The sequence below is a fragment of the Colletotrichum godetiae genome (assembly GCF_030913485.1).
Source record: "Colletotrichum godetiae strain CBS 193.32 chromosome Unknown BDP55scaffold_32, whole genome shotgun sequence".
In the NCBI taxonomy this organism is placed as follows: Eukaryota; Fungi; Ascomycota; class Sordariomycetes; order Glomerellales; family Glomerellaceae; genus Colletotrichum; species Colletotrichum godetiae.
Genome location: NW_026851280.1, coordinates 370816 through 393787, shown reverse-complemented (window position 1 = coordinate 393787; position 22972 = coordinate 370816). Strand labels below are relative to the sequence as shown.

At 53.9% G+C, this 22972-nt stretch overlaps 9 protein-coding genes across 9 annotated transcripts; 5 read left to right on the top strand and 4 right to left on the bottom strand.

Moving 5' to 3' along the window:
- Window positions 1–1402: 1402 nt before the first annotated feature.
- BDP55DRAFT_556706 (acyl-CoA dehydrogenase domain-containing protein) lies at window positions 1403–3228 on the top strand (the record flags this gene model as incomplete). The annotated part of the gene is made up of 4 exons (XM_060569617.1): window positions 1403–1517; window positions 1606–1883; window positions 1943–2681; window positions 2735–3228. The coding sequence occupies 4 exons, from the start codon at window positions 1403–1405 to the stop codon at window positions 3226–3228; spliced, it is 1626 nt and encodes a 541-aa protein (XP_060427300.1).
- A 1962-nt stretch (window positions 3229–5190) lies between these two features.
- On the top strand, window positions 5191–6711 carry BDP55DRAFT_730742 (uncharacterized protein; the record flags this gene model as incomplete). Its single annotated transcript, XM_060579729.1, has 1 exon — window positions 5191–6711. The coding sequence occupies one exon, from the start codon at window positions 5191–5193 to the stop codon at window positions 6709–6711; it is 1521 nt and encodes a 506-aa protein (XP_060427299.1).
- A 295-nt stretch (window positions 6712–7006) lies between these two features.
- On the bottom strand, window positions 7007–8263 carry BDP55DRAFT_670772 (amine oxidase). Its single transcript, XM_060575407.1, has one exon. The coding sequence runs from the start codon at window positions 8059–8061 to the stop codon at window positions 7240–7242; it is 822 nt and encodes a 273-aa protein (XP_060427298.1). The 5' UTR covers window positions 8062–8263; the 3' UTR covers window positions 7007–7239.
- BDP55DRAFT_730740 (uncharacterized protein) lies at window positions 8074–8711 on the bottom strand (the record flags this gene model as incomplete). Its single annotated transcript, XM_060579728.1, has 2 exons — window positions 8074–8350; window positions 8428–8711. The coding sequence occupies 2 exons, from the start codon at window positions 8709–8711 to the stop codon at window positions 8074–8076; spliced, it is 561 nt and encodes a 186-aa protein (XP_060427297.1).
- Window positions 8712–9971: 1260 nt separating this feature from the next.
- Window positions 9972–10387, top strand: BDP55DRAFT_634234 (stress responsive A/B barrel domain-containing protein; the record flags this gene model as incomplete). Its single annotated transcript, XM_060572644.1, has 2 exons — window positions 9972–10037; window positions 10121–10387. The coding sequence occupies 2 exons, from the start codon at window positions 9972–9974 to the stop codon at window positions 10385–10387; spliced, it is 333 nt and encodes a 110-aa protein (XP_060427296.1).
- Window positions 10388–11650: 1263 nt separating this feature from the next.
- On the top strand, window positions 11651–12981 carry BDP55DRAFT_749094 (uncharacterized protein; the record flags this gene model as incomplete). Its single annotated transcript, XM_060580601.1, has 2 exons — window positions 11651–11727; window positions 11787–12981. 2 exons carry the CDS (start codon window positions 11651–11653, stop codon window positions 12853–12855), a joined length of 1146 nt encoding a protein of 381 aa, XP_060427295.1. The 3' UTR covers window positions 12856–12981.
- A 1659-nt stretch (window positions 12982–14640) lies between these two features.
- On the top strand, window positions 14641–16974 carry BDP55DRAFT_634232 (Alpha/Beta hydrolase protein; the record flags this gene model as incomplete). The annotated part of the gene is made up of 7 exons (XM_060572643.1): window positions 14641–14888; window positions 14965–15307; window positions 15430–15657; window positions 15731–15927; window positions 15996–16092; window positions 16160–16396; window positions 16468–16974. The coding sequence occupies 7 exons, from the start codon at window positions 14641–14643 to the stop codon at window positions 16972–16974; spliced, it is 1857 nt and encodes a 618-aa protein (XP_060427294.1).
- A 57-nt stretch (window positions 16975–17031) lies between these two features.
- Window positions 17032–18942, bottom strand: BDP55DRAFT_695561 (LrgB-like family-domain-containing protein; the record flags this gene model as incomplete). Its single annotated transcript, XM_060577485.1, has 5 exons — window positions 17032–17219; window positions 17282–18343; window positions 18403–18514; window positions 18571–18801; window positions 18862–18942. 5 exons carry the CDS (start codon window positions 18940–18942, stop codon window positions 17032–17034), a joined length of 1674 nt encoding a protein of 557 aa, XP_060427293.1.
- An 860-nt stretch (window positions 18943–19802) lies between these two features.
- On the bottom strand, window positions 19803–21097 carry BDP55DRAFT_749092 (uncharacterized protein; the record flags this gene model as incomplete). Its single annotated transcript, XM_060580600.1, has 2 exons — window positions 19803–20182; window positions 20263–21097. 2 exons carry the CDS (start codon window positions 21095–21097, stop codon window positions 19935–19937), a joined length of 1083 nt encoding a protein of 360 aa, XP_060427292.1. The 3' UTR covers window positions 19803–19934.
- Between the last annotated feature and the right edge of the window lie 1875 nt (window positions 21098–22972).

The window sequence follows — 22972 nt, the reverse complement described above, 5'->3', positions numbered from 1 at the left end:
CACCTCTCTCTGTCTTTGAGGTTGTGCCACGGGCAGCAAAGCGGCAGCAGAGAGGGCCCACCTCACATGACCATCAACGGGATCCCCATTGGCCAGTCACCTTCTAAAAAGATGCCGAGGTTGATCCACACCTAGCGACGGAAACGGGCCACCCCTCGATGACATCAGCCGAAGAGGAAGAAGAAGGTACGACGTCCGTTGGGAATCACATGTTGCGCAAAGGAGATAGAATCGCTTCAAACACACGGCTGCAGATTGCAGTTTAAGCACCAGCCGCATATTTCTAAGCTTCTTGACGGATATTCCAGGCCAAAGACACACATGCGCCAGGCCAAAAAGAAGAAGAAAAAAAGGACAACGGACGGCGCGCAAACTGGGACTGGGGGAGAGGCTGCACGAGGCCACATGACATGGATTAGCGCACCTGGATGTCGCCGATGAGGACTAGTGCGACGGCTCCCCGAGCTCACTCTGGAGTCTTTTTCCCGTTCGCCAACCTCCGAGCCAATCCAATGGCACTTGATTGTGGTTGATTCCGGCCATGGCCAGTCGCGTCGGCTGCAATTTCAGTGACTGATGCTGGTGCTGCAGATTTCCCCACACAATTGGCCGTCCCCGAATTCCGCATGCTTTTTTTTTGTTTTTGGATCTCTGTCCGCGGCCCTCGAGAGTGTGGGGGAACTTGGGGAATCTCAAGGCCACCAAACACAAATGGATGATGATGGCATTGAATGGCCTCACGAGCCTGGAGGACCGCTGCACGAGACACAATGTGCCGGTAATGGATTCCATGACATCCAGGTAGACTTGTAGCAATGCCTCGGTGCAGAGGTACTTTCCTGTCCCGTGGTGCTGCTGCTGCACTGAGGCTGCGGCTGTGTCCGCACACGCATCCCCTGGGCCAAACGTGCAAGATGACGAACGACTCTAGGTATAAGAGGTACCTTTCCTGGCCACATGCACCCCAGCTTCACCCTCGAGGCGGGAAGGGGTACCTTTCCCCAGCCAACTTGGATGTACCTAAACCCTCCTGGGTCAAGCAGGTCCAAGGTAACCCCCTTCCAGAACCAAAGGGCAGGTGCCTCCCATTTTACCTTGGGCTTACCTTCCCATGTCCGCAAGCATGTGATTGTGTCTGGCCTGCGCTTGAGCTGAACGGCCCATTTGCCGACCTTGGCCGTCGCGACTCGTTTCGTTGACACCTTTTCCCCAGACAGATCCTCTTCCGGCAAGACTTTTTTAAACATCATTATCCCCTCTCATCCTACTTAGCCAACCTTTCCCCTTGTTCATCTTTCCTATCAACCCCCAGTCAAACGACGAATACCCATTCGACGAGAGTCTGCCGTACCTAGCACCCACATACTCCACAGCATCATACGACAGAGCATCACCGGTCACTATGTCCAAGACTTTCACAACTGGCGATGTTGCGTCGCACAACAAGCCTGACGACTTGTTTATCATCGTCGACGGCGACGTCTACGACCTAACGAAGTTTCAAGATGACCACCCGGGTATGTTTAGTTCCGCCATTCTTTTTGCTTCGACCTCAGCACCTGCTCCGCAAACCACCCGAAGCATGCCTCTAACTAACTTCCCCAGGTGGCAAGAAGATCCTCCAGCGCGTTGCCGGAAAGGACGCCTCCAAGCAGTTCTGGAAGTACCACAACGAGAGTATCCTGAAGAAGTACAAGGCCAAGCTTCACGTCGGCTCCCTCGACTCCAAGCCTAAGCCCGTCGAAGCTGCACCCGCTGCCGCTGCACCCGTGCCCAAGAAGGCCGCCCCTGCAAAGGTTGTTGCCAGGAGCACCGAAGAGTCCGAGCCCATGGATCCCTTTGGCGACTTGGTTCCCTACGCCGATCCCAACTGGTACCAGGCCGTAAGTTCAATTGCCGACTATCTTCTTGTCCCCAGCATTCTCTAACATCTTGCCTGAAGTACCACACTCCCTACTACAACGAGACGCACGCTGCCCTCCGCACCGAGATCCGCGAATGGGTTGAGACAGCTGTTGAGCCCTTCGTTGGTGAGTGGGACGAGAAGAAGGAGGTTGACCCTGCAATCTACAAGCAGATGGGTGAGCGCGGCTACCTTGCCGGTCTGCTCGGTGTCCACTACCCTACACAGTACACCAATAATACCGTTGCGTCGGTGGCTCCCGAGAACTGGGATCTCTTCCACGAGATGCTCTTGACAGACGAGCTGTCCCGCGCAGCATCAGGTGGCTTTGTCTGGAACGTCATCGGCGGTTTCGGCATTGGTTGCCCGCCCCTTGTCAAGTTTGGCCAGAAGGCTCTTGTCGACCGTATTCTGCCCGGCATTCTCAACGGTGATAAGCGTATTTGCTTGGCCATCACTGAACCCGATGCCGGCTCTGATGTTGCCAATCTGACTTGCGAGGCTAAGCTCAGCGAGGATGGAAAGCACTTCATCGTCAACGGCGAGAAGAAATGGATTACTAACGGTATCTGGTGTGATTACTTCACCACCGCCGTCCGCACAGGTGGCGAGGGTATGAACGGTGTCAGCTTGCTGCTTATCGAGAGAGGACCCGGTGTCACGACAAGACGCATGGACTGCCAGGGTGTCTGGTCCAGCGGTACCACCTACATCACCTTTGAGGATGTCAAGGTGCCTGTTGAGAACTTGCTCGGCAAGAAGAACCAGGGCTTCAGAGGTATGTGGTCACTCCTTGAGATCATCCCAAATCCCCATACTGACATGCTCCAGTCATCATGACCAACTTCAACCACGAGCGTATCGGTATCATCATCCAGTGCCTGCGCTTCTCTCGTGTATGCTACGAGGAGTCCGTCAAATACGCCAACAAGCGTCGCACGTTTGGCAAGAAGCTCTATGAGCATCCCGTCATTCGTCTCAAGCTTGCGCATATGGCCCGCCAGATTGAGGCTTCGTACGCGTGGCTTGAGAACCTCATCTTCCAGTGCCAGAAGATGGGCGAGACCGAGGCTATGCTCAAGCTTGGCGGTGCCATTGCCGGCCTCAAGGCCCAAAGTACTGTCACCTTTGAGTTCTGCGCTCGTGAGGCATCGCAGATCTTTGGTGGTCTGTCGTACTCTCGCGGTGGGCAGGGCGGCAAGGTCGAGAGACTGTACCGCGACGTCCGCGCGTATGCCATTCCCGGTGGCAGTGAGGAGATTATGCTCGACTTGAGCATCCGGCAGAGCATGCGTGTGCATAAGGCACTTGGCATGAAGTTGTAATCGGCATTGTCGGGATGAGCAGTGGATGATCAAGAGAGACTCTTACGTCATGTATGAATAGATCTGGTTGGATATCCTTTCATTTGTCGGGGCGTTTTGCATGGAGGCAAAACTCAGTCCAGGAATCTAGATGAATACATGGATTTATCACTTCATACCTTACGTCCATCATCTTCTCAGGTCTTCCGCTTGGCTCAAGGTTCAATCCTCCTCCTGGTTGCTAACAACTGGATAAGAAGTAGCACACCGGACAGACTAGACATTCATTAGGCCGGTTCACAAACGTACACCTCGACAGTTACAGAAATGGCACTGGCAACGCGCTCGTCGGGGATTCAGCGACCAGAATAGGTTTTTGAGGTTCACCGTACCATGCTTTCCTCGACAACTGGGCCAGCGGCACGCAACTTCACAATTCATGATCTTTGTCCTCAATCAGCAACATTCCAACAACACGAGCTGATGTCTCAGATACTTCGTCTATGGCTTACCAGTCGACACGATCGATCACGGCGCAAGCCACTGCCCCTTCAGCCGGGTCCAACTGGTTTCCCTCCTTGACTCCGCCATGGGACTCAATAACACGCTCTGTGACTTCTCCCAATATCACTAGACCAACTCATCTCCCGTACCCACCCACACGTGGGGAGATGGGGGTGCAGCAGATCGCGAGAGTGGATGCGGCGTCAAAGGACCGAAAGCGCGTTTATCTCAGTACGGTCAAGCTCGGGAAGAGCTTTCATGATTTTCATCGACAACCTGCCGTTTGCGGCCTTGAACAAGACATCTTCTCCTCGTATTCACTTAACAGACGAGAGGTTTTCCATGAATTGAGCTCGGAGCCGGATGCCAAAGGCAATAAGTCTAATAATTGGCCAAGGAAGAATATTCTAGCTATGTCTTTAGGGCTTTGCGATGTCAGCTTGTAGCCTATGACACGCATGGAGGAATCCACCAGCATTATTTCGAGGATACCGTGAGCGGCAGTTGACGACTCAACAATTCCTCCCATCCCTCCTGGACAGCCATCCCGCGACCAGGCCGGAATGCTGAACCCATCAAACTCCGGGAACCGGCTGTCTCGCGGTAAGACAGCGTCGATGACGTTCTCATAGGGCTTGGAAACGAGCAAGGCTGTCTTCGGCACCGAAGAGACATGATCCGGGCCGTACGGATACGCTGACTCGGCTCTCTTGTCGCCCTGGATTGCAGTCGTATTCCGCTTCCCCTCGCCATTCTTGTCTCACTCTGAATCGCAGGCCCATCCTCGGACATATTCGCAGCGATCACCAACATTCTTCACATCCAAAGATACCCACAAGCCCCATCGCGCGATGTCTCACTCTAAAAACTACCTCACCACGCTTGCCTCTGATCTATCCGGATCCGACGAAATACTGTTCTCCCCTGGTTCCGTACCTCGCCGGTCCAACTCTTTTCCCTTGGCTACTCGCGTGTTAACTATGCTCGCTTACAGGATTATCCCAAAAATACCTCTTCTTCTTGCTACATCCGTCCAACTGCCAATCCCAACTGTCCACTATGGCGTACGCCCAAACGGTCCGAACTGGCAGAGCGCACGCGGGGCTCACAACATCTTTTGCCGCATGCAGCTATGTCCGAGATCTCAGAATTTTCACGATGCTCTTGACCGATAATGTTCACTCTGGATGGAGCTCACGAACTGTTCCTGCATGATCCCACCGCCGTTCTCGGTAACGTTCACTCGAGGATGGGCTGATCTTCACCACACGATCAACGGCTATATCAAGCGTCCTTGGACCCAGCCGATATCAGGCTTTTCTTCTTATCCTCATCACATCAATCACATCTCCAACACTCACTCCTCTCCTCTCCGAGCTTCTGCTTCGACATTCGCTTTCGTCTTTCGTTTTCTCTAGCTCAAGAGTCTAGTCGAACACAACCAACCACCACTCTCGCTTCCATCCGTAAACCATCAAGATGGTTTCTCCCGTCATGATTCGCCTCGCCGCGGGCGCCGCACTCTTAGCCGGTGTCAACGGCCAGTCGACTACCTCGACCACCGTCGTCGCTCCGACTACCACCGTGACGCCCAGCACCACGGTCACCGTGGCTAGCCCCACGACCACGGTCACCAGCGGCGGCACCACCACCACTCTGACGACCTCGACTGCCGCCTCCTCCAGCAGCAGCAACACGGTTTCCAGTGACACCTCCATTGTGACCAGCATCGGCAGCTCTACCGCCACGGTCATTGCTCCCACGAGCACCTCGGTCACCACCGATTCCACCCTCAGCAGCGGAACCAGCACCGTTCTGAGCACCACCGAGACCTCCGTCTTGACTTCGACCGACTCGACCTCTTCGGACCCCGGCACTTCCACAACCACGACTTCTGCCGATGTTGTTACCTCTACCGTCCTGACTACCTCGGCCCTCAACACTACGGATCCCGGCGTTCTCCCTACCTTTACCAGCTCGACTGTGACCCTTCCCAACAACAGCACCACGGTTGTTCCCATCCCGGTTGATCCCACCACGGGACCCATCGTCACCACACCTCCCGTCTTCCCCAACAGTACCGCCCCCACCACCATTCCTCCCCCAGTGACGACCACGACCTGCAACAACAACGGCACCTGCAATGTTATCACCCTACCCCCTTGCGTGACAATCACCTCCTGCTACAACGGCTACTGCCACCCTGTCACGACAATCACTTACCCTCTTCCCCCCGTCGTCACCCCTCCAACTCTGACGACCATCACCCGCTGCGACTACAATGGAACCTGTTCAACCTACACCCGCACAAAGTCCGTTCCCGCCACGATCATTCCCCCCTTCTACACCGACTGCTTAACCCTGACGAAGACGTACACTACTTGCAACAACGCCGTCTGCAGCACCGTCACCACCACTACCACCTCGTCCTTTACCCGCCAGGGAACCCCCACCCCTACTGGCCCTGGTGGCTCTACCATGGTCACGAAGCCTTCCAACCCGGCCTCGCCTCCTGTGAACCCGCCTACGAACCCCAGCAACCCGCCTACCAACCCGTCGAATCCTCCCAGCAACCCCAGCAACCCGCCTACCAACCCTTCCAGCCCGCCTAGCAACCCCAGCAGTCCCCCTTCCAACCCTCCTTCCAACCCTCCTTCCAACCCTCCTTCCAACCCTCCTTCCAACCCTCCTTCCAACCCTCCTTCAAACCCCCCTTCAAACCCCCCTTCAAACCCGCCTGCGCAGCCTCCTGCGCAGCCTCCTGCGAACCCCCCGGCCAACCCTCCTGCGAACCCCACCTCGCCTCCTACCAACCCGCCCGCTGGCAGCTCTCCCGCGACTACGCCCGCTGTTCCCACCACTGTCAGCGGCACTCGTCCCGGCACCACGTCTCCTACCGCTGTGGTTACGGCCGGCGAGCCCGCTCTGATGGCTGTGAACGTTCTTCCGTTGATGAGCGTTCTCGGTGCGGTTGCCGTTGGTATGGTTGTATTCTTGTAGTCTGGGCCCTGCAGTGGCAAGCGACAAGTCGACATAACACATCATATTAAACAATATTTCCTTTGTATCATGGGCCCTCTGAAGATGAGCAGAGTAGATTTGTAGTAATTTTAGGTGAAAAAGTACGGGAAAGACCACGGACTGTGGTTTGTAATGAGGAAGAGAGGATGACGATGGAGAAAGAGGATCCCATAGAAGAATGAAAACTTATCATTTCAAAAACATTCTTCAATGAAAGCGTGATTATTTGGGAACCTTTCGATCTCTGGCTTGCCTGACCTTCTTGCCAGTTTCGAGATAGAAAACCCAAGTATAACCCAGTGGAGTTGACCCTGTTAATACTTCCTATTCACTTATCCAAGCTCCGATTATCTGCCTCGCCCATAAATCAACTTTCAAATCTACCAGAAGCCGCAAAACAAATCAAAGCCCCTACACCTCTACACCCCTAAGAAATCCCTTCACCCTCTGCGCAGCAACAATCCCCTGCTCAACAGCCCCATCAATAAACCCCCTCCATCCCACGGCCTAGTCCCCGCTCGCCATCACCACATTCCCATGACCCCTTCTCAACTCATCCCAGTACTTGCCGTCCTCGACCCCGGCAGGGAGACAAGCCCACGTGCCCCTCGCAAACGTATCAGACCGCCAGTCGTGAATAGAGTACTTCTCGACTTTAGCTCCCGGGACCAAAGTCTCGTACGAACGAAGGATCTTCTCAGAGGAGGCCGCGGTCGTCAGGTCTGGATTTTCGGTACTCAATGCCAGGAATCCGACGGCGTGGGAGATGCTTCCGTCTGTGAGGGAAATCGCCTTGGGGAAACTAGCTAAGAAATCACACCCCGATGAGGACGAGGTAGCAGAGCTGGCGGCGCTCGCGAAGAAAGGACGCGAGACACTCCCATCTTCAAGCGCGAGAATCACTTTTTCCCCGCGTCCCACGTGTCCCCTATCCACGACCTCTCTCCCAAAACCCGAGAGAGGCGGCGAGAAGGTGATGGTGGAGAGGACATTGAGGGGCATGGTATTCACGACATACCGCGCCGACACCGTCCTCCCGTCTCGCGTAGTAACCCGGACCAGACCATCAGCACCGTCCTGCGAGATACCCGCCACCGGTGAACGAAAGTGGACGTCACCTGTGAAATCCGCGAATTTGGATCTCGCTAGGGCGGTGGTGCCCCCTCCACCGAGGGAATACGTCCCGCCCTTTTCTAGAAGCTTTATGCCGGCGTCGTTGCTCGCGATGTACCGAACAACATTGAGGAACCCCGTCCCCTCGGGCCTGGCGAGCCCAAACATTTGCAGCGCGGCTTCGAAGAGGGGTCGGTCTTGTGGGGAGACGTCCATTTGGTCTAGGCGCTATGCGGCGGTTAGGTGGTCGTATGCTGCGATGAAGGCTGCGTCGCCGAGGTTCCCGAAGGGGGGGTGGAGGAAGGATTCTGGGGTTGTGCCGTTGACTGATATAAAGTCCTTGTAGAATTTGTCTAGTTTTGAGGCGGTGGTTAGGGGGTCGAGGGTGGTGGTATGATTGGTGTTGGTGAAGTGGTAATCTGGTGGGCCGGTTGGGGGTGGAAGGGAGACGATGTCTTTTTGTTTTCCGTAGCGGATGAAATCGTTGCATAGATGTGGTTGGTGCCTACATTTGCGACGTTAGCAATCTTGATTTTCGACTTTTTAGAAAAATGTCGATGCAAGGTAGGTGATATGGCGTACCAATGCACGAATTGCCCTCCCATCTCAACGTCTTCCCCGTCTACCTTGGCAACCCTTGTCCTGCCTCCGATACGATCTCGGGCTTCGACGAGCAAGGTCGAGGCTGTGCTGCTCAGGTCTCTGACTGCTACGAGACCTGCGAATCCGGCGCCGATTACAATGACGTCGTATTCATCTGCGATGTTTGGCGAGCTGGGGGCTACGGCGTCTGTTGCTAGGCCCTTTTCGAGGGGTTTGTTCTTGCGCCATGTTATGCCTTCTGACGATCTTCGTGTTGGCTTCATAGTTACGACGTTGGTATGATGTTATTGGATAGTACAAGTTTATGTTCGTAATGTGGTCAGTGGGGTAGTGTAATTATTTGCAGTAGGAGAAGTATTGTGTGAGAAGATCAAAACACCGTACAAGCGACGAACTTGAGTGCTTTTATAAAGTTATCCTGATCATACATCTCATTCAAATGTTCAACAACATCGAACAGGATCACCACCGCCATCTTCGGCACCCATTACTCACTCGTCCCAGCGTCAAAGCAGATGCCAAGATGCCCGTCCTGACCTCATGTCGAAGGTTCCGGCATCTGGTGGGATGTTGTCGGACTCTGCCAGGTCCGCTATGAACGTTAACCCACGCAGAATTACCAAGGACACGGCCCTATCAACTTGGATTTCTCTTGGAAGTGTCTTGACGCTCAGGATTGTGAGTGAAGGACGGCATTCGAACCCAGTCCGTGGCTTCCTGTCACACAGCCTCTTTCGGCGTGATGCTCATGGTAGTCTCGAATGTGCAGAAGAGGTGGCGATGCGTTTTACTTTACCGATAGAACCAACCTAGCCGTGGAATGGAGTCTAGACTTGAGAGTCCGAAAGACCGTTCGGCATACTTCTTACTCCAGTGTCCGGCATGCCTCTCAATTGCTTGCAAGTTGGGATGAAAGTCCTTGTCGAAATGACACGAATTCATCTTTAGAAAAGTACGATGGAAGATGAATACATCATCAGCGCCTATTTGGAGTGATCTCGCTGCGTCTAGTGCAGACCTAATTGATGTTTGTCCATAACCTCTTCCGCATAGAAAGAATCCTCGCCGTTGTCAGGCACGCGACCTGGCGATACTCGCCACAAGTATATCCGTCAACAGTTGACGCTTTCAGAAGCGCTAAAGACAAGTGGATGTAGGAAGGCGATGTGCAAAAGTAGGGAATCCTGATCCCCCATAGCTGTCGACAGAATACATATGCCATTGGGCGTGGATGTTGGTCAATTGAAGACCGTCGAGTGGTTGTAATTTGCACGTATGATTGGTTGTGTTGTGTTCACCCCGCTTTCAAGACGGGACGATGACGGATGAGATGGCGATGCCCCGCCGTTCCGTACTCCGCCCGCGTTGAACAGAGGCGGGGGGAACGTCCGTCCGGGAAGATGAGGGGCAGCAAATCGAATCCGACAGACTCAAAACAACTGACAACAACACAAGGTCGCTCGATTCTACCATATCTCAACTTCAACTCTTCTTGCTTCACTTTTTCACCGAGTATATCGAAAATGACTATCATCCACGTTGTCCAGTTCCAGTTCAAGGAGCTCATTCCAGCGGAGGAGGTGAAGACGGTACGTTTGTCTACAAGCCGGCGGGCCCAGTGTCACGCAGCTTGGAGCGAGAAAGACGAAAAGCAGGCTAACGCTAGACATAGATGTGCGAATCCATGCTGGCTCTCAAAGATGACTGCATCCATCCGACGTCCAATAAGCCGTACATCAAGTCTCTTGTTGGTGGGCTCGACTGTAGTCCCGAGGGTCTGCAGGACGGCATCACGCACATTTTTGTAGCCGAGTTTGAAAGCATTGAGGATCGTGATTATTACCTCGCCAAGGACCCTGCACATCAGGCGTTCATGAAGCAGGTTGCGTCGGCTATTATCAAGGCGAGGGTGACAGATTTTACCCCGGGTATCTTCTAAGGTCTGTTGGTTGTGGTCGTAACTCGTGAGATGAACAGGTTAGGGGCAGTAGTCTCGCAGTCTTGGTATTCAGCTCGTAATTGCTATGCATAAGTACCGCGCAGACAACTGTCGCTTGGAATGAAATGCCATCATTGTACATGGGTTAGCCGAATGGGAAATGGAAATGAATGTCGTACGGAACAAAGTCACGCAACGGGAGGGAAATGCAGGGACGGCGAGGAGGAGCAGTGAAGTCAGGGTCCCTCACAAAAAGATACATGTGCTTTGTACCTGTTTCCCAATCTGAGGGGTCCAAGATAGGTGGAGTCCAATCAGAACTAGCGACATATGAGCCAATCACAGATCGTTAAGCGTGTCTGCTTCCGGTGATGTAAGCGGGGCACACAAGGTACCGGGGTCTACGTCATTGGCAGCACGGGCAGGTCCAGGGGGAAGGCACTTGCTCAGTGCTCTACTGCTCTTGCCTTGCCCTCCACTGCCTCCAGCACGCACCAGAAGGGGCCACCCGACGCTCCGTCACCGGTCCCCGTTTCCCCCCGTCGTTGCCCCCCCCTGCCCTGCTGCGTGCTCTTCCCCTCCCCCGCCTTGCTCCTGCTCTTTCTGCTACTCCGTACTGCTGCTCCTGCGCCTTGCTCTGCCTCTTGCTGTTTAAGTATTATTGTACGGATACGTACCTTTGGTAGCTTCCATTCTTCGAGGAAGGTACCCACCCGCGCCCAGCGCTTGCCTTGCTTTCCCATCCGGTACGGATACCTCAGGTAGGACTGGACGCTTCACTTTCATGACTTCAGGGGACCGACCTCACTGCCTCCCTGTCACGCCTGTCTGACGCGAACGTCCACCATCCAGTCACTTGGCTTTATTCCCCCAACCTGCATCTCTGCAAATATCGGCCACACCTCGTCATCCTTCTATCTTCACACGACGACTAGGAGCGCACATGCGAATTGCTTCCTTTGCGATACCCATTCGACCCCGTGCTAGATCCAATTCCACCTTCATCGTCTAGCTCTGGAGGTACCATACGCCCAGCTGCATATCCGACGACAATACCTGATAGCCGCCGCCGTTCAGCTGTCGACTGCCACGAAGCCAACCCAACTCATCTCTGCCCGACACGCATCTACCACATACGACCACCCGGTTGCGACCTCATCTCGGTCCGAACATCCACACATATACATTGTCGACGGCTTCCGCTATCGATCTCATCGACACCTCTTCGCTCTATTCTAAACACCAACGTCAATACTAGCAGCTATGGCGCAAGCACCGCGTCCCACCTTCATCAACCTCCCTCCTCCCACCTCCAACCCGGATACCCCATCTGAGATGCCGTACGCTGTCTCGTTTCCCATCCTCCTCTTGCTTCCCAAGCTAACATCCCCCGACACAGCGGCACCCCCACGAGCGCTACGACCTCCCTCTCTGCCCTCTCGACCACCGCTATTAAAGATGGTCACCGAGGCCACTTCCCCCAGGGTCCCGCTGGCGTCCGCGGCCACGCCCATCATCCCTCTACAACCAGCCTCGAGGCTGAGCGCGCCGACAGAATCTCCCGTCTCGCCGGTCTAGAGCGAGTCTCGACTCTGCGTGCCCCGCCGCACCAGCAGAATGCCGGCTCCTCAATCTCTCCTCAGACGACCCCCACCTCCACCGGCTTCCCTGCCAACTACCCGCCCAACACGCACCTCACGCCCGCATACTTCGATGCCCAAGGCCAGCCTACCGCTGTTACTAAGATGAGCACTGTCGGTACCGCTAGCGCAACCGAGAGCTATGTCGGCGACGACAACGAGACGCGTACCGCACCTGGCGAGCAGGACGAGGATATGTTCAGCATGGATACCAACTACCGTGAGGCCGACTCGGTCACCAGCATGGGCGCCGAGCCTGAGCGCATGGACGAGGACCACACGGCGGGGTCCACCGCAGGCTACGATGACCGTATGAGCGACGACGGATCTGCTAGCCTTGTTGGCTTTGGTGAGGGCGCCAATAGTACTGTGTCTGGTCCCATTTACCAGCGTCGCCCCATTCCTGGAGTTGCTGGTCAGGCCGGTATTTGGGGTCTGGAGCGAAGTGCCTCGGGGCTCAGTGATGGCATGCCGACACAGCGAGCCCGCGACATCACAATGGGCGGTGATACTCCCACCAGCGCGGCCGCAATGCAGGAACGACGGGATGCGCGGATGATGGATGGTACGACCAATGATGGCGCCGGTGTACCCAGCGACGAAATGTACGTCGACACCACCAACAAGCCACCTGTCCCTGCTTCCCAGCTCCCCCAACAATCTTCACAAGCTAACCCCGCCACGACGCCGACAGCTCGTGATACCGCAGAGCGTCTTCTCAGGGAGCGACTTGATGGGGGCGAGGCGCGCGTAGGTAACACCGCGCTTGGTAGCCCCCAGGGTGGTGGTGATAAGCTCGGCAAGTTCTACTTTGAAGAGCGGAAATAAGGCACCCCAATTTCTTTCCTCATTTGACCAAGTAGGCGGAGAAGAGGTATGCGGATGATTATATACGGTTCATGACGTTGGGAAATAACTTCGGAAGAAAAACTGCGGGCTAGAGTCTTCGCCTGCATGATTTGGACGGATACGACTGTGTTGGGATGGGATTTGATTTGTCTGGATACGGATGGCCTAGGTTCGACTAAGACAATGCGAGCTTCTGATTATGACTTGTGGTATTTGTGATCGTAGTGATCAATGCTTTCATGGGAGCCCAGTTCTACCATGCTACGGACTCAACAGCACCGGCGTCGACGAGCCGGAGAAAGCAGCACACGGAATACCTGCTACAGCTTCGTGGTATCCTTTTCTATTGGCGAGTGGTGGTGGTGTGGTTTACTTAGGCAATATGGGTTGTCACTGGGTCCCGACCCGGTGGCGCAAAAAAGGTTCATTGCTAGCCCCGCGGGAACGGTGTCGGGGCCGGCGAGATTGCCCCGCTTCCCCCGCCCCTGGCCGGCGTCTGGCGGCGGACCGTTGGGCGGTCTCGGACACAGAGAAGAGGTTTATTCCTTGACGTGCGCAAGAGAGGTGGAGGCGGCATGGGATGGATCGCCAAGTGTACGGGAAGAATATTAGGACTTTCGGTTCCGCGGTTGATCGTGCGTGGCGTCTACTGTAAGTGTTCGGACGAAGGGAGGTTGACACTTTTCGGGTTCTTTTTGTGTGGAGACTGAAGATTGAGTTAGAGTGAACTCTAATCGTTAAGAAAGCCCATAATCATGTAGAGGCTTAGAGCTGACTTGGGTTTGTGGGCTGTTGAGGACTTGGTTCCGATCATATAATCGGCGTCTATGGATACCAGCCATGGACAGCCGGTGACTTTTTGCTTCCGGTCACTTTTCAGGGGGAGCCGATATTCTTTGTGTTTTCACGCGGTGCTATGGTGCTGAGCTCAACGAGTCTCAACGGCCCACCTCAAGGCGAGTGCTGTTTTGTTGACGGTCCTTTCGTAGGCAAAATATCCTATCTGCTTATGACACATTCTCGGTTCGCCTTGCCCTATTATCAATCATTCTACCCATCCGAAAGTTGGCACAGTATAGGCATATTAGGAAAAAGCACCTACGCATAGTAATGCGGCATCTCGCTTTTGCCCCTCGTATTGCGCACTCTCAAAGCTCGGTTTCTACGGATTGGAAGTCCCCCCTTCTCCGGCAAGGTCCAAACCACGACCCGATGTGACGCTGACATGCCCTTCCCCAGTGGCTCCCCGGTGTTCGTCGCATCATCGTCCAGCAAACAGCAGACAAGCTTGAATCGATTTCATGGCACGGACCGAAAAGAACCTGGGAGGACCTCCCCCCTATCCGCACCTGGGACCGTGCCACGGATTGGCTCGACTCTTGAGTCGAATATTGATGGGGAGGATACCTCTCGGGGAAGACGGGGGATGGGTTTACGCATATTGATTGATATTAACAAACCAGGTTTTCCTAGCGTTCGCGGCGTCCAACACTCCTAGTTTAGGTAGTCAGTGCGGGTAAGGAAACTCAAAAAAGTTGAATCGTGACGAGATGGTCCCCGGCTGTCATTAGTCAAGCCCAATAGCTATTACGGCATATTGCCGCTTACCGATTTGCTAGATGTGAACATGGAAAGAATCACGGAAGAGCTCAAGGCCTAGTTCCTGCTTTCACTTAGACAAATCTATTTCTTTCCGTCCCGTCCACGATCTCTGCCATTCTCGTACACGTCGGACACCCACGCTCGCTCAGGATACATGCCACCATGCGTCTCTTCAGGACTCTACCTCTAGCCATCGCGGGCCTTCTTGCGCCTCACTTCTCTGACGCCTTTCCCTTATCTCAAGACCAAGATGCGGCAGCCACGTTTCTGGATCGTCTGCTCGTCGGCACACAGGGTCTGAAGGATGCTCTCCCCGAGCAACAACAGCCTTCTTCCTTGGTTGTAGATCTGGGCTATGCAAAGTACGAAGGGTATAACAATGCCACCAGCGGTCTCAATATCTGGAAAGGGTAAGATATATCTCTCTTCCATACACCTTCAACTTGACCGTTTTGTATCCGCTAAACGTATCTCCAAAACCCTCAGAATCCGCTACGCAGCTCCACCGACAGGTTCACAGCGCTGGCAACCCCCCCGTCTCCCGTCGTTCAACGACACGGCCGGGGCGGGCGGTGGGGTAACGGCAGCGACCGACTACGGCCCAATCTGTCCGCAAAACTACCCCGCCGTACCGGGTCTCCCGTTCATCCCCGGCGAGGAGGACTGTCTCTTCCTAAACGTGTACGCGCCCGCGGATGCGGCAGGGGACCTGCCGGTGCTGGTGTACATCCACGGTGGCGGGTACGGGTACGGTGATGGGAGAATTGATATGTCGGAGATTATTGGGGCGAATGGGGGTGGGTTTGTGGCGGTTGTTATTCAGTACCGGGTATGCTCTTCTCATTTCTTCTCTTTTTCGCGGCTCTTCTGTGGCTTTTGTCTGTTCTTCTTCCGGGGGTTTGGTGGTGGATGAGAATGTGTTTTGAGAAGTACTTTGCTAACGACGTTTAGCTCGGCGCGTTGGGATTCCTTTCCTCTGCGGACGTCAAGGCGCGCGGGGTCGTAAACGCCGGCCTCCTGGACCAGGCTTTTGCCCTAGGCTGGGTGCAGCGCTTCATCGGTCAATTTGGCGGGGATCGTGGGAAAGTGACGATTGCGGGGGAGTCGGCGGGTGCAGGGTCGGTGATGTATCATACTCTCGCCGTGGATGGTAGTCTGGGGACGACGCTCTTCAACAACGTGAGTTTCCAACTTGCTGCGGTATAGAAAGACTGCGATGGTGACGACTGGGCTGACTTGGATTTGGGGCTAGGGAATTGCCGCTTCGCCGTATCTTCCGTTCCACTACGCATTCGACGCGGCGTTTCCGACCTCGCGGTACCAGGCGTTTGCTGAGAAGGCGGGGTGCTTGTCGTCTAGTGATGTTCTTGCGTGTCTTCGTGGAAAGGATAGCATGACGTTGCAGGTTGCGAGTGCGAATACCACGTTTGAACAGCCCTATGGGTTCTGGTGAGTTGTAGATTCTCGGGACATGCGGAGTTCACACTTCCCGCACGCGGCTGACTGGGTGGTGATAGGGCGTTTTATCCCGTGACGGACGGCGTCTACATCAAGAGCCTCCCGACTGAGCAGATGAAGCAGAAGAGAGTGAATGGAGAACGACTACTCGTCGGTGTGAGTATCTCTACAAAGTCCCACTTCCTCTCGTCTGTTCTGAGCCTATAACTGACGAGCTTCTAAGCACAATGCTAATGAAGGACCTCTCCTCACCCCACCCAACATTGTCAGCGTCTCAGATTTGACGTCCTGGCTCAAGCTCGAATTCCCCAACCTCTCATCGGACCAGATTGACGAAATCCTCGCCGCGAACCCGACAAAGACGGGGGCGAACGACACCCGCTTCGAGACCAATGGGTTGACGGGACTTACAGCTCTCGACGTGAGCCAGTCTGGAACCGGACAGCAGCAAAGAGCAAACGTAAGAAAACATAAAGGCTCACTCTCTGGCAATCTGCTGTGATCATTGCCCTAACACCTGGCTGAAAACAGAACATTTACGCCGAGGCAACATTCGTGTGCCCAAGCTACTGGCTTTCTGACGCCTTCACCTCGCCAAAGTCATCATGGCACTACCAGTACTCCGTCCCCTTTGCCTGGCACACGGCCGACATCCCAGGCTACTTTGGCCCCGCGACGCCGAACCAAGGCCCGGACATCGTCCTCGCCTTCCGTAAGATCTGGGGAACCTTTATCATTGGCAACGACCCATCCATCAGCAACGAGATCGCCAACGGAGCTTCTAGCGCCAATGTAGCTGCTGACAATGGGGCGAGCCAGTGGCCTGTCTGGACGGCAGAGGCGCCGAAGCAGGTGAATCTGAACCAGACGGGCGGCGTGCCGTACGAGTTTACGACTTCGTGGGGGGCGCGGGTCACGCAGTTTATGGCGCCGGGACAGGTGAATGATATCCAGGTTGTCTCTGCTGATTCGTGGGAGGGCGGACGTGGTGCGAGGTGTGAGTTTTGGGGGCGGTTGGCTCCTAGCATTCCGGCGTAGACGAGGCTCGGAGGGGGTAAAACCCAATAAGCTGTGGCTGTAGCATGAACTGAATGATCATGTTACCAGCGACTTGATGACACTTGCGATGGGCGGAATGGATGTGAAGAGGACCGTGATTGTGCCGAATAGACTCATTGACAAGCTTGACAGCGCCGCGGCACGGGGATCGGTTCGTAGTAGGAGCGCGGTGGCAATGGCTGAGGAATTGGCTCCGAGTGTGACGCCGCGGGTGATGTAGTCATCTGTGGTTCTGTAAGCTGCCTGTGTTCATACGTTTCGTCGCTGGCAATACGCAGCCTCTCACCTTCAGGTATCTTCAACCAGGCCAACATCCGCTGGCCAACCAGCACTCCGACAATGCCACTCATGATAGCCACAGCAGCCACGGTGTTCAAATCACCCCCCAGGTTCTCTGTTGCAGGTAGCGCCAGCGCGAGCGTCAAACTCCGCGACGCAAACGCAAGAGACCTCTCCGCGCTGATGCCGATAGCGAAGCAGATCTTGGGGTAGGAGAAGAGACTGCCGATCGACATGAGAATATTAGGCAATACGATTGCCACAAAGTTTTGCTTCAGCTCGCGGCGGTACTGATACATTGGTAGCGCAAGAGAAACAATGCTTGCGTCGAGGACGGTGCTGAAGATGTCGCCGGCGCCGGGGAGGCGGCCTTCTGGGTTCTTGGCGTGGAGCCAGAGGTACGTGTAATTCGCTCCCGTGCGGAAGGATCGGAGAGTTTCGAAGAGGCCGGCGCCTCGGATCGCTGCGAGGGCCCATATGCCGAGGACGGAGAAGAGGGAGGTGACGAGGACGGGGTGGAGGTATTGTCGCCAGTTGGCGGGAACGGACATGGCGGCGAAGTAGACAAGGAGGATGAGGCTTAGGTGGAGGGGCATGGCGTAGCCTGTTGCGTAGTAAAGGGGAAGGCCGACGAAGGCGAAGATGGAGGCGTAGAGGACCCAGTTGAGGTGCCCGCAGATCCAGGCTGCCCAGAGCTGTGAGCGAGGGAGGGGGACAGGCTCCTGGGGTGGGAGAGGCGGTGTTGGCGGAGAGGAGGGGATATCGACGTTGATCTCGGTTACTGTCGCGGGGGAAGAGATTGCTGATGGGAGAAAGTTGTGCGATGCGTTTTGGGAAGGTGGTGGCGGAGCGAGGGTGTTGAGGGAGAGCGAGGATGGGGCAGCGGAAATGGTGCGGGAGCCTGGGACGGAGTCGACTCGCGGAGGGGTGTCGGCGAGGGGGATCTCGTCCGTCTCGTTGCCCATTTCTTCTGCGCGTTCGGTCATTGCGCGTTTGGAGGAGCCGAGGAGGAGTTGGAGGCCGCGGGTGAGGTATGCGGCGAGGGCCATCATGACGATGAAGCCGATGACTGAGGGGTGTTAGCTTCTGCAATTTTATGAAACACTAGGTTCAAGATGAGGGGCTCACTGAAGACGGCGATGATCTTCATGACTTCGATGATGCCTATCGAGGGACTTAAGGGTAGCATGATGAATGATGGTGTGAAGAAGATATTGATCCAGCGGAGAGACCATCCCGCCTGCGATTCATTAGCGATAGACTTCCCACATTGTCAATCGCCTCGCAAGAACTTACCGGCACGTCAATAATCGCAACGATTGCTCGCGTCTTGTGGTTTCCCAGTACCAGCTCCGACAGCAAGAGGCCGAAGAAGAGCAGAATCAAACAGGCCACAGAGGCAGGGAATGAGACACCGACGGCGTCGAAGAAGACACTGACACCGAAGCAGGCGGCCAGCATGACCATGATGCCCGCGGGCACGTAGAGCCATGAGTTGAGGAGTTTCGGGGCCGATTGAGACCCAGCCTGTATTGACTTGGTAAGTTCTCTTCACAAAAGAAGGGTGGACCCTGGGAATGAGCTTACCAGCTTTATCGCCTGGAGAACATCGATAGATGTCTTGAGCCATTGCGGCTCGCTACTTGGGCGTTTGTTCGAAGTCGTCATCGTTGCTCTGTCTTAGGTCGAATCTCATTATATAGAGCAGGCGGCTTCAATTTTGCAAGCCAATTCAGTTCCGAACGAAGCTCATATGCTCAATCAAGAGTCTATCTTACAGAGAAGAAGATTCGCGCGAGGTGAAGTGCGCAACATGAGCGAGAGGAATAAAGTTCTTGGCCGTCAAGTAATCGCTGTTCGCGTCGAACGATATCGCCGTTGAAATTAGTCAGTCCCCCTAGTCGCTTTTTCCCCAGCGAAATGCTCCGATGCCGCCCCAAGACAATTAAGGCAAGGCTTTGAACCGGAAATCGAAGCCACCGGGACCAGCATTCGGCGCCGAAATCTTTTCGTTTCCGGCGGTGGGATTTGCTCGTGATAAGACGTTTTTCGAGGGTCCGCCGATCGGAAGCCGAGCCGAGCGGGCGGATCTCACCCGAATGACATGACGACGGTCCACTTTGCTTTTGGAACTGATTCATCCTCAGCTTTCACTGAGTTCTCTGATCCTTCGTTCAATATTCTCACACCACGATAGTTTACTAAGTCAATGTGAAGCTTTCATGAGGTCTCATATCATGCACGTTCAAATGCACAGCAGTAAGTGGATCGTATCACCGCCTGGCAACAGCAATGGCGAATGCGACTTAGGTAATACCATGCATAAGAACCAAAAGGGTTCAATCGCAGCGATATGTACATGTCGAAACGACGATCAATGGCACCATGTCACTGACCGCATCATGAATACTGTGAGTTCCTCGAATTGCAATGATACGGATTTCTGAGCTAAGGTAATTGCACTTCCTGCCTCCTACCCTTTCTCAAAACCGAACGCACATGAGCTGAGGCCTTGTTTATGAACTGCATTATTCATTTATGAAGCCGATTCTCATGAAAGCCATGACCCTACCGCCGTGTTCCTCCTTGACTGCCCCCTTGGCAAACACTGCACTGCCTCAAAACCTTTAATGCAAGCTTGTTTGCGCACGTGACGGGGTTTAGTCCCAGAGTCCCAGCGTCTTGTTCTTGAAGCGCGAAGCCACAAGAATGCGGAAATGAACCTTGGGGGATCCACCGCACATGGTGCCAATTGCATGGTACAATTTGTCGGTCCGTCGGAGAAGGTCGCCGGCAGCTTGCACGGGGGTGCCGTACTGTCGTCTAGCCTTGTTCTGAGTGATCTCCACCCAGGTTCGATCCTTGTCCTCAAAGACCATGAGATCCTTGCTGCAAAGCTTCGCAATTGCTGTATTCCTGTTGTTAGTACAAATGAAAGTTATAATGGGCTGACCAGCATATCCTCTACGGAGCTGCCGTAGTACATACCAAGATGAATCTTCATCCACTTCTTCTGCTCAGCTTGACTGCCGTGCAACTTGACGAGAAGGTAGAAGTTCTTGACGGCACCGAGGTTGGTGACTAACATGCTGAGATCCTGGGAGGAGCAAGGGTGAATGGAGGATGACTGAAGACCAGCGCCCAAGCCCAGGCCGTAGAGGCGGTCACGATCGTACATGACGCCAATGTCCTCGATATCCGGAACGAAGTACTCGCGGTTATGCTTACGCTGAGTAGCGCCGTACCAGTTGAGGTGTCGGTCCATCTTGTTATCGAAGACAAGAACCATGAGATCCTTGCCCTTGCGGACGCCTTTCTCGGGGTGATAGGACAAGTCGTGGAACGAGACGCCAATCGTGCGCTTGACGTAGGCCTTGAAGCCGGGGATGCCCTTCATGAGCTGGGCAAGGCACTTGAACTTAGAGAGAGCGCCGTCCTTGCCAGTGTTGACGTCGATGAGGCCCGGGACTTTCTTGTTCGCCTTGCAGCTTGCGTAGATAATGGAAGGCTCAAAGTCGATATACTCGGACAGTACCATAGCCTTGATCTCATTGGGGAGACGGGGGAAAGGGTGGAAGGTGTCGAAGCGAGGATCCTCCTTCTCCTTGCCCTTCTCAACCTGCTCGGCCTTCTCGGCCTTCTTGATCTCCTCAACTTTGGGTCCGGTGGTCAAGCTGTTCGATCCCTTGGTGGTAGGGATAGCGGGGTCGGTCATCTTTCCGACAGTAGTGGCGGCACCGGAATCGTCTATGAGAGTCTGGCTCTGGAGGTGAGTGCAGCGAGCTGGACCCATGGCCGGCTTGAAGATAACCTGAGGAGCCATGGTCATGGATGCTTATGGCAAGAGGTCTAGCAGAATATTGATGATGGTTAGCGGAGATGCAGGCAAGAGATGATATCTGAAAAGTAAGAGTAAAACTGAGATTGAGTGAGACACTAGAGGAGAGCTGTACAGAGGGCTTGTCTTTCTGGCACTATTTGCTTTCTCTCTGCATACTTTCGTTTGGAGACTGAGATAGAAGGCGTAAATGACAGCTGCTATCCGAAAAACTGAGAAGAAATGAGGGAATTTTAGGGAAGTTCAAGGAGAGAAAGATGGCAAGAGTCAGAAAACACTTGTGTCGCTCGCTGCCTCGGATCGGGAAGCCCGATGTCGATAGTCGGGGAGAAAGAGCGGTATCGTCTCGCGAAAGCAGACCAGAAGAGCCGACATTTGCAAATCGAGAAGAAAGCTGATATGAGTGAAGAAAAATAAAGCAGCCGACTTACTGTTGTGATCACTGTGTATCGTTTGCGAAGTTTCTGCCAAGATTTCTGTCGTCTGTAAAATAGTTAGTCAATATTTGCAGTCAAGCGGCTCAAGCACCGGCGGACGACTGGTTTTTGCAGACCAGTTCGTGGTTTTTGACCTCCGCCCAACGCGAGGGCGCCGACAGGGAGGAGATGAAAGTTTTGGGAGCAGAAGAGGGAGAGACTCTGAATCGTATCGTGGTGATATGGGATATGGGAGAGATGAGTTTACTTACCTAGGCGATGGTTTTGAGTTTTGAATATTGCGGAAGACGACTGAAGAATGTCTACCAAAAAGATGTCTGGTGGAAGAAGTTGTATGAAGAGAAAAGTCTAAGGGAAGGGAATCTGGAGGAGGGGAAAAAAGGATCCATTGGGGGTTTATGGGCTTCAAGAGGCCGGGTCGATCTCTTAAATTCTCATAAGGCGGGTAGGACTGGTGAGATTTCACAAGGCGAGTGCAATCTTGGAGACTCCATGAGGCGGGTGCAACTATCCAAACATGGAGTTTACAAATAAGGCGAGTGCAGCTGTGAAAAATTGAAAAAGGCGGGTGCAACCCTCAATATTCGAAGAGGCGAGTGCAACTATACAAAGTTTACAAACAAAGCGAGGACAACTGTTAAGACTTTTAAGGCAGAAGCATCTTTGGAACTACGAAGGAAGGGTGCGGTCAGGATGCCTTTGCGAGGCGGGAAGGACTATCAAGATTTTGTAGGGTAGAGAAATTCATGGTTACTGAGTCTTCTTGGTCCTTTCAAGAGGCAAGTATAGATAAGGAAGTTTCACAAGAGTATAACTTTCAAGACTTTGTCTTATCAACTACTACATCATTTATCACTACGTTCATTCATTCTCTTATCGGCTCTATTTCCCTCATATTCACTGATTAATGATCCCGAAATAGAGAAACGTTAGTAAAAGGCTAAAAATCAATACAGTGACGCAATTTAGGTGCTGATGTATAGAGCAAGTATAGTTGTTGGAGGTTCATGAGGCGAATTTAAGTAAGGGAAGTTGCAGATTCAGTGGCGGCAGGACTGTTACGAGCTTTTGAGCATTTGGAAGACTTTACAAGGTGGATACAACTATCAAGGCATCACAAGGGCTGGAAATCCAAAGCTCTATGTGGCAGCCTGGAAGGTAGAAGTGTCGGGTCTTTGAGAAGCAGGATGAGTTGTCAAAGATTTTAGACGAAAACAAAGGGGAACCGATATTTGAAGCCTCACAGGATATGATCATTTGTTCTCAGGGCAGATTTCACCCAATAATTTCAAGTGTAAACTATGGCTCTTTGATTGACAGAGCCTTAAGGGTTTATGCAGTCCAACAAGAGCAACTCAAGGCTAGTTTTGTTATTCAGTCACTGGAGCCAGGTTCATCAAGTTCACAGCGTACCTAAGAAAGA